Source organism: Nicotiana attenuata, chromosome 1 (assembly GCF_001879085.1).
Source record: "Nicotiana attenuata strain UT chromosome 1, NIATTr2, whole genome shotgun sequence".
NCBI lineage: Eukaryota > Viridiplantae > Streptophyta > Magnoliopsida > Solanales > Solanaceae > Nicotiana > Nicotiana attenuata.
The window spans coordinates 35,427,100-35,440,547 of record NC_031989.1 but is presented as its reverse complement, the minus strand read 5'-3'; the positions used below and the strand labels follow the sequence as shown (position 1 = coordinate 35,440,547).

At 35.8% G+C, this 13,448-nt stretch overlaps 1 protein-coding gene, 2 long non-coding RNA genes and 1 other non-coding gene across 4 annotated transcripts; 2 read left to right on the top strand and 2 right to left on the bottom strand.

Annotated features, from left to right (window-relative positions):
• On the bottom strand, nucleotides 4,799-5,492 carry LOC109224508. Its single transcript, XR_002067700.1, has 2 exons — nucleotides 5,401-5,492; nucleotides 4,799-5,140 (listed from the first exon to the last, which is right to left on the bottom strand). It is a non-coding gene; the product is annotated as an uncharacterized LOC109224508 (long non-coding RNA).
• LOC109224492 (protein DMR6-LIKE OXYGENASE 2-like) lies at nucleotides 5,149-8,997 on the top strand. Its single transcript, XM_019389072.1, has 3 exons — nucleotides 5,149-5,581; nucleotides 5,994-6,241; nucleotides 6,343-8,997. Exons 1-3 carry the CDS (start codon nucleotides 5,345-5,347, stop codon nucleotides 6,911-6,913), a joined length of 1,056 nt encoding a protein of 351 aa, XP_019244617.1. The 5' UTR covers nucleotides 5,149-5,344; the 3' UTR covers nucleotides 6,914-8,997.
• Nucleotides 5,490-9,214, bottom strand: LOC109224500. The gene is made up of 3 exons (XR_002067697.1): nucleotides 9,013-9,214; nucleotides 6,441-6,816; nucleotides 5,490-5,604 (listed from the first exon to the last, which is right to left on the bottom strand). It is a non-coding gene; the product is annotated as an uncharacterized LOC109224500 (long non-coding RNA).
• On the top strand, nucleotides 13,139-13,221 carry TRNAY-GUA. The gene has a single exon. It is a non-coding gene; the product is annotated as a tRNA-Tyr (tRNA).

Here is a 13,448-nt window from a genome sequence, read left to right as displayed (position 1 = left end):
AAGCTTCACTTGGGCCTAACACATTTGCATTTGATCCCATGGTCAAAGACATAATGTTGTGTTTAGGATGGTAAAAATTGTGGCCTTGAGACTCTTGTGTTGACCAAACAATCATCATATGGTCGTGTGGGGCCATTGTGCGCTTGAATTGGAACTAAGGTCGTTGTGGGCTCTCAACTCGAGGTCTTTAGCAATCCTTGAGTGTGTGTGGTGAGAATTCGAATTGTGAGTCTAAGCTCCAAGCCGATGGTCTAAAACTTGCCCTGAATGTTTGTTGAGGCGAAATCATAGGTGAAACTTGACTTGAGAAGTGAATATAGGCCGTCCTTGATCCGAACATCCAAAATCGAACAATTTCCATGACCTACCAATGAAATGATCCCTAGTTCAACCCTTTTGAGCCTTAAACTTTCTTCTTTCATGAACTAAAGCTACAAGCCTATACCCGTTCTCAATAAGACCCTCTCTTGGCACCCAAATCTTCCCTTGAGTAATGGCAAATATCTAAGTTTGGGGGGGGGGAGAGACAAGAAAGGCATTAATGTGGTAAAGAGGCACAAAAGCAAAAGAAAAGGGAGGCAATGAAAAAGAGAAAAAGACAAAAAGAAATACAAAAGTGAATAAGAACCAAAAAAGGGGATTCAAAGAAAACAAAGTGAAAAAAGGTTGTGTAAAAGTAGAAAAAGGAGAAAGGTTTGAATTGCAAAAGAAAGATTGACAATGTGTCTCTCTAACCCCTTGAAAGAATTGAAATACTCAAATGAGTCAAAAAGTATGCCAAAATGAATCAAAGGAAGTGCTGAAGGGAAGATTGAACCTAAATGAACAAAAACATGTCCTACCTTTACCCAAAAGCCTTCACAATGACTCCTCAAAAGCCCTATATGATCTTGAGTTGAGGGAAGCTTACATTAGTGGATACTTACATAAGGGGCAAGCATATGGTACCTAAAGCTGGACTTATGACCTTCTTTGTGAGAGAAATGAGTGAAAAATCCATCAACCTCGGGTTGTGTGTCATTACTCTAAAAGGTGAGGTTCGCTTAGGGAGAGTTGAAGATGTGCGAGTTTGGGTTCCACAAAGACCAAGGTATTTGAGAAAAGCGCCTTGATGAAATGAGTCAACCCTTGATGCTCTCGAGTCACATTTGATCTATAGTTCTTAAAAGTTTAAAAATGAGTTAATGATGCATTCGTATTGAGGGCAATTGTTAGTCCCAATTGATGCGTGATGAGGCTTCCTTAGGATAAGCTGGAATTACTTGGATGTTTCCTTTTTAGGGGTGGGTCTTCTTTTATTTGCTTGAGGACAAGCAAAGGTTTAAGTTTGGGGGAGTTGATAACTGTGATTTTAAGACGTTTTATGCCCATACTTGCCTATGCTTTATGTATGAATTGTCATAAAATAGACCCAGAATGCTTACAAAGTGCGCTTGATTGCAGGTTTGAGCGACAAGATGACAAAAGTCAAAAATTGCCTCGAAACGGAGTGAAACCTGCTCAAGTGTCAAAAATTATTGAAGTGGGGACAAGAGGACCTAGTTGTGCGGTCTGCGCCCATTAGTCTGCGCGGCCGCGCTAGCTCTTTGTGCGGTCCGCGTCCCCAGCTTCAGAAGTGAGTGATCGAAGGCCAAGACCCAACGCGGCCGCGCTGCATTTCTGCTCGGTCCGCGCCAGCCCCGTAGGGGTATTTTTGTCCAGTTTTTCTAGCTTAGTATAAATAGAATATTTTATTATTTCTAGGCCAAGTTTTAGATATCAAATAGTAGCAGCACTCGTGAGACTCAAGTTTTAGCCTATTTTGGGCATTTTCATCTTGTTTTATCGTGGATTCTTGTAGATTAACATTCTAGTTAATTAATATGTTGATTTTATCTACTACTTCTTCAATTTCTATTGCTATTATGTCTAGCTAAACCCATTAGCTAGGGTTGTGGCTCAACCCTAGTGTGGGTAATTAATGGGTGTGATTGTTTAATGCTTGAATGATGTTGGGTGTTTGCTATTTGGGTTAATTTTATGGTTTAACTAGGATTTGGTGGTTGCAAATACTAAGTCTAGCTTAGTGGGTCTTGACTCTTCTTGAGAAAGAGTGTCTATGAATCCAAAATTAACCCAACAAGGAATTGGGATGGACCCATGAGAATGGTAGTCCCAATTAACGGGTTAAACCTCGAGAGAGTAATTACCCAACTTGAACCCTAAGTTGTTTGGGCTTGTTGGCCTACCCAATTGGTCTCGAGAGAGTCAATTGGGCAAAATCACTCTTTCTACCGAGAGGTGTGAGAGTGAGTGCAATCGTGTAACGGTTATAGCATAAGCCCCATAATCATCATTCTTGTATTAGGAATCTCTACCCGTTAGTTGACCAGCTAGGTAAATGCCACGACCCTAGTGTCTTTCTCTATCTTGCATACAACCTAGAATTAATATCTTAGCATAATTTAGTTATAAATAGTAGTTGTTAAATTGTAGTTGATAATCATAAAAACCCAAAAATATTAGAAGATCAATTAGAAGCAAACACGCATTTCTAGGCTAATTAAATGTCCAACTCCCTTTCTAGCTCCCTGTGGAAATTGACCCCGATACCACTATTGGGTAAAAGTATTAGCGCCCACTCTTCCTAAGGTTGAGTCCGCTGCGATCACTTTTTGTCCATTATGAGTATTCAAGTCAGTGACAAACATACAAATTAAGGCACTTTAGTGAAAAATTCAACCAATAAGACTAAGCGTTACACTCTAGTTTCTGTTGTGTTCAGGTGTGTCGACGCTATAGGTTCTCTTTTGATTTTCTAGCTCGTAGCCCGTTAAACCTAATCTACAAATCAAAAAGAAAATAAAATAACTAAATAAACTACCTATACCCGGTTCATGTTTAAACCCTTGAAAAAGAACCGTGGCCCAAAGAAAAATCAAGGAGGAGTTACTACACTACCTAAAAATAAAAAAAATAAAAAAAAATCTTTTTGGTATTTTTCTAGACTAACTTCCCTCAAAAAAATTGTCCAAAGGATCCGTCATCAGGAAGAGTCTTCATATTTTCCATTTTTTTTTTTCGTTGATCGACTTAGTCCCTCAAGAACCTCGCCGAAAGAGATCCGTCGTCAGGACAAGCCACTTACCTAGTTTAAACTAATGAACTCTTACTAAATTACTAAAATTGTCAAAACCAAACAAAATAAAACTAACAAGCATACATACGATTTATACAACTACATATATACACTGAAGTATCCCCCACCCCACACTTAAAATGAAGACATGTCCCCATGGCTTAAGAATTGAAGTAATAGTGAGGTAGCGGAACTTCCCTGAATGCTCGCTCCTGGTCGGAGAGGCACGCCAATGATTTGTTTTCCTCGAATATGTTACGTGCTGAACTTTGTTCTTCAATTGTAGCAAAATACAAATTCAATCGATGTTATTTTGATTATACAGAGCTATTGTTAATGGTAGGAAAGAAGAAAGGGAGATTCTGGGCGCAGATCAATCGATTTGAGGTGATATAAATCCAATCTTTTTCGCTTGTAACTAATATCGCAGATCACCGTCGTATTAAAGGAAAATAATACGGACCTGGACAGCTAATACAATAATTGTATATAAATCGTTAAAAAAACCTAGGGTATTTGTTGAAAACTACTAAACCTAGAGAAAATAGGTAATAAAGTCCTTATTAGGGGTGTACATAGGTTGCGTTGGTTCGAATTTTTCAACTACCAAACCAAACCAATGGTGTCGGATTTTTAAATCTATAAACCAAACCAAACCAAACCAACAAAATCGAATTTTTCAATCTCGGGTTTTTCGATTTTTAGATTTTCGGGTTTTTTTTTCCGGTAAGTCTTCATAGCACGAATCATATAACTTGTGCTCCAAATATTTTTTTAGACCCAGTAGGATACAACTATATAATGTATTTTTCAAGAAAATAACACAATAATATTAGATGAGTCATAGCATTGTACAAAAAATATTTAATAACAAAGATAATAAAATCCATAAAAAAATATTACTAAATAAGTCATAATAAAAATTAACATAATCTAAAAGTACAGTATAGGTTATGCTAAAATAAGTACATCTAATAAGTACTATTAGTTACACAACTAAGCACTAAAGAAAAAGATAAACTAAGTTATGCATTTTCATTTTAAACCAATAACAACAATAACCACCTAGTGGAGTCCTACAAGTGGGGTCTGGACTTCATTATAAACTAATGCAAAACTAAAAAAATAAATACCCAACACTTTTGTCATTTCTAGTGTGGAATTGAATCTCCCTTGTTAGCATTAGTATTGATTTGAAATTTATTTGAATTACCATCATTATGGGCTATAAAATTTATTGGACCATTCAAGAATATTAAGTCGAAACTTGAAATAATATTTTAATAATAAAGTTGTGAAAAATTTTAAGAAAAATTTATAGATTATATTACAAAAAATATTTATATGTATAAAATATATTTAAAAAAATGCATAAATGTAATGTCGGATTGGTTTGGTGTCGATTTGACTTTTTTTAGTTAAAACCAAACCAAACCAATTATAGTCGAACTTTTTTTCCAACACCAAACCAATTCAAACCAAACTATAATCTGATTTTTTTTTTCCCCGGTTTGATTCGGATTATCGGTTTGGTGCAATTTATCGGTTTTCTTTGTACACCCCTAGTCCTATTATAGTACATCTAAGAAAAGTTCCCTCTATTATACCTCCATGTAAAAGCCTAGTCCAAGAGATATTCGAATTTCGAATACCAGAAGAAAGATGAGTGCCAAAAAAAAAAAAGGAAACGAATTTCTATATTTGGTTAATTTGATTTATAAATTTAGTAAACTAACATAGCGAAGCAAATCTAAACATGAACAACCTTACTCGCAATGCAACGAATTGAAGGAGTTGAAACTCCAGAGAGCGCTTACCGCTTACATCCTCAACAAAAGCAAATGGCAACCTTACGTACCCCACGTTTAAATATTTGGATAACTATTCTCCCTCATGGCGCGTGGGCTACAGACACCTGAATCTAACACAATCTCTGTATTCAATTACATTCTGGATTTCTTTTCCCCACATTCTGGATCAACTTGTGAAACCAACAATTACCGTCATCTGAGATTTCTCGGCCTTCAAAAATAACAATATTAGTATACAATAATAATTCATTGCGTACACTTTTCATCACTTATAGTCATGGGATCATCACATACTACACAGTCATTGCATAACCGCATAAATGATTTTAAATATATATTTAAGTAAATCTTCATATTTTCTGCTTATAAATAAGGAGTTAAGCCATATTTGAAACAAGGAAAAAAAGGAGGAAAAATGGAAAAGAGCTCAGCTTCACCAAATGATTCATTTACTAGTGCCATGACACTTACCGAAGAGGGTCTAACCAATGTTCCCAAACGTTACATTCTTCCGCCATCCTTACGCCCCGATGGAACCCGGTCTAACACATGCCTGCCAATTGTAGATCTATCCTTTCTGCGACACCCTCTTCAACGGCCTCGGATAATCGAGGAAGCACACCTGGCTTGCAAGGAACTAGGTTTCTTCCAGGTACATCTTTCGTGTCATGTCACCTGCAATCATGTACTAAAATGATATAGTTTTTTATCCTATTTTGTTATATATAAAGTTCCTTCATGCTGATATGATTCAAGGAAGAACAATATACACACACCACGTAAATAGAAGATGTTGTCAGATTCCCCACAGAGGGACAAAAGCATTTCGAAATCAAGAAAAAGAAACTTCATGTTCATGCAGCACACACGGTGCACTTGGTTTCTAGACATATCTCCTCCTCCTCTTCCTCCTTCTCTCTTCCCTTTATTTTCAGTTGATCAGTTAAAAGAGATGTCCTAGATTTTAGATACATAGCGGTTTAATAGGAAAGAGAATAAGACGTGCTTCGCTAATTCAACCTGGACGTAAAATAACAGCATGCATGCAATAAATGACTCTGCAGGTAGTCAACCATGGAATCCCATTGTCAGTCATGAAAGATGCCTTAGAAGCTGCGACTGAGTTCTTCGATTTACCAAATGAAAAGAAAATGCATCTCTTGTCTTCAAATGTTCATGATCCCGTAAGGTATAATACCAGCCTAAATGATGTCAAAGACAAAGTATCCTTTTGGAGAGACTTCCTCAAGCACTATGCTAATCCAATCTCAAATTGGATTGATTTGTGGCCATCAAATCCCACATGTTACAAGTAAGTTTTGCACCCTTATCTGAAATGATTTCTGATAGATATATTTTCTCTCTGTTCAAGAATAATATAACTCTAAGTACCTAAAGCAGTTTATCATGCAGGGAGAAAATGGGAAATTACACTATCGCAGCACAAAAGTTGCAAGAAGAACTCATGGGAGTGATATTTGAGAGCTTAGGACTAAACCCTAGTTACTTACATGAAGATATTGCAGAAGGCTCCCAGGTCATGGCCGTTAATTGCTATCCAGCATGTCCTGAGCCAGATCTTACACTAGGCTTGCCACCACACACAGATTATGCTTTGCTATCTATCATTCTTCAAAATCATCAGGGCTTGCAAATCATGGATCATGATGGAAAGTGGCATTCAGTTCCAGTCATAGAAGGAGCCCTCATTGTTCAGCTGGGAGATCACATGGAAGTATTGAGCAATGGTAGATACAAAGGTGTTCTCCACCGAGCAACAGTTAACTCAGAGAAAAAGCGGCTTTCCATTGCCAGCCTTCTCAGTCTAGCTTTAGGCAAGAAAGTTAGACCTGCACCAGCACTTGTCGATGAACAACATATCTTGTCCTACAAAGAAGGAGGCTTCAGTGATTTCCTTGACTTCATTTCTGGAGAAGATATTGTGGAAGCAAAGTACATAGACAAACTAAAAATAAATCCATGACAATAATAGTCCATGGACAGCAGAGCAGGGCATACATGAATTCTCACTTTTACACTCTTCACACTCCACGTCATACAATCTGTTTGCACTTGTTAAAATGCAAAGGTTATAATCAGTAGCCATCTTTCCTGTGTACTTTGTTCTAACATCGCTGGTGAGAGGCCCATCTTTCTTCAATTTTTTTTTCTTTTTTTTTTAGAAAAAGAATAATAAGGGCTCTTATTTCTTCATGCTAGGAGGCGTCACTGTGAAAAATAAATTTGGAACAGACTTTACCAGTCATTTCATCTTAATTAGGGTTCCCTCAAGGCCACATATGATTTAAGGATCCATAATGTTTGCACCACCAACAAAATTAAGATGCATCATTAGGATCTTCACTAAACCCAATGATATACCTCGGTTAGAAGCCAGCAGCTGGAAAATTCAAATAATTTCCAAATTGGAAAAGAGTTCTAATATTCACATCTAATCCAGTTTAAGCCAAACGTAGGTCATACAACAAGTTCAGAACTCAAGCCACATTCATCACTGGTAGACGGCTAGACGCGCTTATAGGAGCATGTGCTCTCACAGAAGGTAACATTTTGATGGTAAATTGACCCAGAATGTTTAGTTAAGACCTTAAACTAATTAGACATGCAAAGAACATTATATTGATTTACAACCACAACCATATACGGCCAAAATGACCTTCCAACAATACTATCTGTAAACATAGCGCAGAAATAGCCAGCACAACACCTGCTCTCATACTAATATTATCATTTTTTTATTCTTTCTGGTTTTAGGTTGAGAAGTTACCATTGTAAACTAATTGGGACACATGGCTTCAAACTCAAGTTCCATGACTCAGGTAATGCTCAGATATGATACCCAATGCTAACTACCATATAATATTGTTTATCAGGGTAGACCTTGCTAATGTTCAGACATCCAAGCTGTTTTTTCTCCAACATTATCCACTCGTTTCAAACCTCCTTTAGACTAACTTGAAATTATTGCAAACCAAGGAATAAATTTTCAGGTGAATACATCTGAATTTGTTTAACTAAATTGGTTATTATACGTAGATTTGATTTCCTATTGCACTAAATAGCTGCAATCATCACCTTTGTTAATCAGATAACATGGCAAACTTGCGATGCTTTCCACCTCCTAAAAGGTTTATCTCCATGCATCATCAGAATCGGTTGTTAATGTTTCTCTAAATGAACATCTGCAGTTTGTTTATCGTAATTGTTTCTATTTACTTCCAATTAATTCATTATATCACCACATGACATATAGGATTCAGTCATCGTTAGTCCATAATTCAAGCTGATAACTTATTATTTCCTCCATAGAGTGCAAGCACATCTCTTTAGAAATAAGCATGAAATATCCTCAGATCTCGTAACAAAACCGTCATCTTTCCCCCATTTTTCTCAAAAGAAATTTTCACCTTGACAATTGATTTAAAATATAGCATGAATTTCTGTTTTTACCCATTCAGATAGGCACTGAAATCAAATTCCTCCCTTTATGGTGCAATTGGTCGACTCTCGAGTTATATCTAGTCAACACCAAATTATAATCTCAACTATCCTTTCCTGTCCGGTTTTACTAATTTCTCAAAGAGGATAATGGAAAACCATTAAAGGCCAAAAAACATCGGATTATTCAAGGAACAAGACGTGGTAATCAAATTTCAAGTGATTAATCTCATTCATTTTCCTCAGGGAAGAAAGGTATAGGATTTCTAATTTTTTCCAGCTGTTGACGCCAATTTTTAGATATTCAGATTCTAGTGCAATTTTAAGCATTGAAAAATTATGAAATCGAATCTCGCTAATTCAGTATTATAACGTAGTTAAACAAATAAAAATCAGCTAATTGAAGTTGCTAAAACGATTGCTCGATTTCTTCTCGATCTGATGGTTAAATCTTATGTTTGATTTGCATATAATCTCAAGATATACAAATAGCAACAAATAAAATTGCAGATATACATGAATCTAACTATAATTAGTAAAGAATTTAAAACACAAAAAAATCATTAAAAATACAGAAAATTTCAACCGATTCGAGGCACAAAAAAAAACGCGGGAAAAACTTACGAAGGGAAGTGAAAATTGATTCAAAATATTAGCCGTAACTCTATGCCTTTTCATACGTCTCTGATCTTCTCTGTCCCTACCGCTAAACCTCTCCTCCAATTTTACCTTTTTCTGATTTTCAATTTTCAACGAAGGGGGCTTCGGAAATTCGCAGAGAGGTGGACTAGTTTCCTGCTCCGCGGGTTTACCGTATGCCTTTCGATTCTGGTCCTTTAGTTCACGTGTCTATTCGACGGCTCACGTTTTTATAGGCTTTGGCGCAGTTTTTTAGTGTTTGCGAAAATCAAATTCAAATTTATTTATTTTGTCGAAAAAAATAATTTTCAATATTTGCAGCAAACACCACCTAATAAACAATTTTAGAAAACATTTCAAAAAGAAAAAAAAATCACCAAGTTCCTAAGGGGCAACGAAGTGGTCAACTTTATAGTGCACTCTTCTGGTCACTGTTTGCCAATTAATTTGATTCTCTGTTTAAGGGAAAAAAAAAACTAATGAACATATTGTTAATCATTACAACTATCATTACGTCTCAAAATATTTACATCTTACTTAATAATAAATGCTTTCAACTTGTTCTGATCCCACTTTAATTTATACATAAAAATTTCATCGAATACCGTATTTGTATCTCGTTAATTATTATGAAATTACAAAGGAAAATTTTGTTTTAATTAGGAACGACAAGAAGATCGATCATAGAGAGGAAAGAGAAAAAAAAAGAACGTAAGAGCAGGATTTGAAAATGTTTCTAGAAAAATCATTAAAAAGAGTTGTATGCTAGACAATCCTCCCGCTCCTTATCACAAGATACGGTTTAAATTGAAATAGGAATATTTTCAACACAAAGAAAGTTCTTAAAAGCTAAAACCGCTAAAAATGCTTTTTAATTAAAAATAAAACAAAAATATTTGGAAACTTCAGAGAGTAAATAAATATCAATTAAGAGCAGCATGCATGCAATGGATATGTTGTAGACAAGTTTTTCCTCGAGTGAGCTAGACAGTGGAGATTTGCACTTGAATCCAAACAGATGCTTCCACTTTTCACCTGAAAATGCCAAATTCTACGTGTCCTAAGATAAGATAATGTTGAAACATTAAAGGCGTAATGGCTCCTGGCCACTTAAACTTGTAGGACTTTTAAATGCCGATATATGAACTTGCACTTTTTCCATTTGAACACTCCAACTTAATGCAATGAATACTAATAAACACATCTGACCTGTGGAAGCGGCGCAGCTGACATGGCTAAATTGTGTGCAAATCACGCTACAAAGGCGCGTGAAAGTATTGTTTTTATAAAAAAGAAAAAGAAAAAGAAAAAAGAGACATTTCCCTTTCCCCTTCTCTTTTCCCCTCGTCTTCCCTACCAAACTCCCACCTCCCTTTCCCCCTCCCCCTTCTATTCTACCATATTAATAAAGTCAAGCATTTAATTTTGGAACATAGCCACTTCTAGCAAAACATAGAACACAACCCAAACAAAGGAAAAAGCTCAGAACCTTAGCACACCCCAATGCACTCGCGTAACTCCTTCCAAGATATCAACACCAAACTCCAATAACCAGAAGAAAACTAGTCTCAATGCCTAGAAAACTAATCACTCATCACAACAAAGCCCTACACAAGAGCTACAAAAAATAATATTTAAGTTGACAACCCTTCATTTGTTCCAAAATTTTCTGAAGAAAATAATGCTCAAGAGATCTCCCTAAAGAACAAGCAAACCCTTGTTCCAACAAACTTTCTAACTCCAGATGATATAGTCCAATCTCCAGATTGAACCTCTCCAGATTGCTATCCCTCTGAAATAGCCGCCGACTCGAGACCAGAGACAAGTTGCTCGATTAATTCATCGGAGTTTTCAGAAGCGCAAGACAAAGATAGCCGCCGGCTTTGTGAAGAAGCAGTTGGAAACTCGCCGGATCTATCATTGTTGCAATCACTCAAGGCTGAGGAACTTGCGTTAATACTGAGATCGGTGAAGGTTCTTCTCAAATAGGTGAAATTCGGTTGAACTTCAGTCTCCATTATCAGAGCTTTTGTTTACAGTTCGTGCCTAGGAGGTGAAGAATAAAAGAAGGGAGAGAGGAAAAAAATAGAAATTTAATAAATTTTGAAAAAAACCAGGGCCCACAAATTGGGACCTTGAAGATACAGGTGTCAATGAAATGTGAATGAATGGATGATGTGGCTATATAAAATATTACATTAAATCCATGTCAACAGCAATTGAACACATCACAAATGTTTATTAGTAGCCATTTTTTCAAATAAAGGTGTTCAAATGGAAAACTCAAGAGTTCATATGTCGGCTTTACAAACTGATACAAGTTTAAGTGGCTAGGAAGCCATTTCGCCAACATTAAAATACCACTTATTTTCATCAGCTCTACACAAGAATTCTAAAACACATACACAAAGCCACGTATACGTACTCACACACACATATATATCCTATTTTACCAACAAAAACAAAACATAAATTTCCATATATTCTATATATGGTATATTCATGATTAATTATATTTTAATTTTATATTTATTTAAATTGGCTTCATCCAAACGAGTTGCAGCCTGAAATTTGAATTGATGAACGAATTTTCTAGAGTTAGCTCACTCTAGGAGCAATTGGATAAGAAAAACAAGACAAAAGTACCCTCTTACTGCTTTAGAAAGAATTTCCCCTGAATGAACAGTTAATTATACAATGTGATTCATCACAACTTAAAGCATTTATCATCTAAGTAAACATATAGAATAGGGCCTTTTTAGTTTTAGTTGGCACCACAAACTATTTATATTTGGTAGTCGAAAAAGTATATAAAATTTATATAATATTGTATATAACATACAGAATGTACATATACACAAAAAATACACATTTTTCGTCTATTATTTTGAAAGCGGCTATACTATATCATTTTTCCTATAAAAAATACATTTTGAAGAAAAATAAAAGTAATGTTTGTGTTGGTCTCTTATCAACTACAGTATAAATCACATTAAAATAGCATAATTTTAAATCTATTTATACTAATATTTTCTTAAAAATTAATATATGTAACTGAATATGAAATAAATATTATAGAATTTTTTTTCCTTTTTTTAGATTTTTTTAAAAAAATGTGTTTGTCCGTGAAATTTTGCAAGTTTTGAGAATTTTTTCAAAAATGAGTTTTTCAAAACCAAAAAGTGATTTTGATCACTTTTTCAAAATTTTGAGAATAACTTTTTTCCTCACTCACAAAATTGCAACATTTTTTAAGTGAAATGCATGTTCAAACATGATGTTTTATCAATTTCTTTCCATTTGTATCTGTTGAAAATTCCAATAAATTCCAATTCAATTTAAGTAGAAAATTCTCTTTCTTCCTCTGTTCATACGTATTTCATCCATTCGAGATATGGAGTTGGGTAAAATTTCATGTGATTCGGTAAACAAAATAGAAATGCCATCATTGCTAGATCATTTATCTAATCTATCTAATTAGATGAAGAATGAACCAATAGTGGTATTTTTTTATAAATGGAAAATTAAAAATGCTCGGGGATGGAAATGGAGGAATATCTACAACTCATTTCATTCATTCAGTGCCTGCGGTGAGGCGCGACCCAGAACAAACGAAGGGGGAAAACTTGATTTGCTTGCTGTAGCCCTATTTTTGTAGATTAGGCTTGGTAAGCGTAAGCTATATTTAATAGGCTCGCAGCTTCGCTCAGCTGAAGAGCCTGACTTTTTATTATATTAGTAAAGCGCTAGCGCCCAACCTATACAAGGGCTTTGAAGGGATAGGGGAAGAAAAGAAAAGAAAGAGGGTCATTTTCTTTTAGGAACATGGCTCCTTCATTCACTTGCTCATGAACTCGCAGCTTCGCCAGAAGCGACGAGGGGGGGCTGGGGAAGGCCGACGACTACATGAGGGGGAAGCTTTCATAGAAGGTTTACCCCTTGCTTTACAGAGATAGTTATGAACTGACTAAATGACTAGATTCTCCCGGAACGCTAGCTAAGCTAATCGTCTTAGTTCCCTTCAATTAAATCAATAAGCATTTTGATTGATTCAGAGCGCCGCCCCCTTCTTAGAGTTAGAACCCATTGAGGGGGGCCTCGGCCCGGGAAGGGGAGAGTGGCCGAGTGGTCAAAAGCGGCAGACTGTAAATCTGTTGAAGTTTTTCTACGTAGGTTCGAATCCTGCCTCTCCCACTTGTTTGTTCAGAAGAATAAAGCATAGGCATCTAGTGTTAGAATTTTATGAAAGGTAACTATCTCGGTTTCATAGATAAATTTATATAGAATCTTTGAAAAAGACTTTCTTTCATAAGAAAGAAAATACTTACTATCTTTGGGATCTGATCCTACACCGCTGCTCAAGACTTTAGTGGATCGACTCTATTACATAAGTTAATTCCTAATTTTTATCTCACATCATG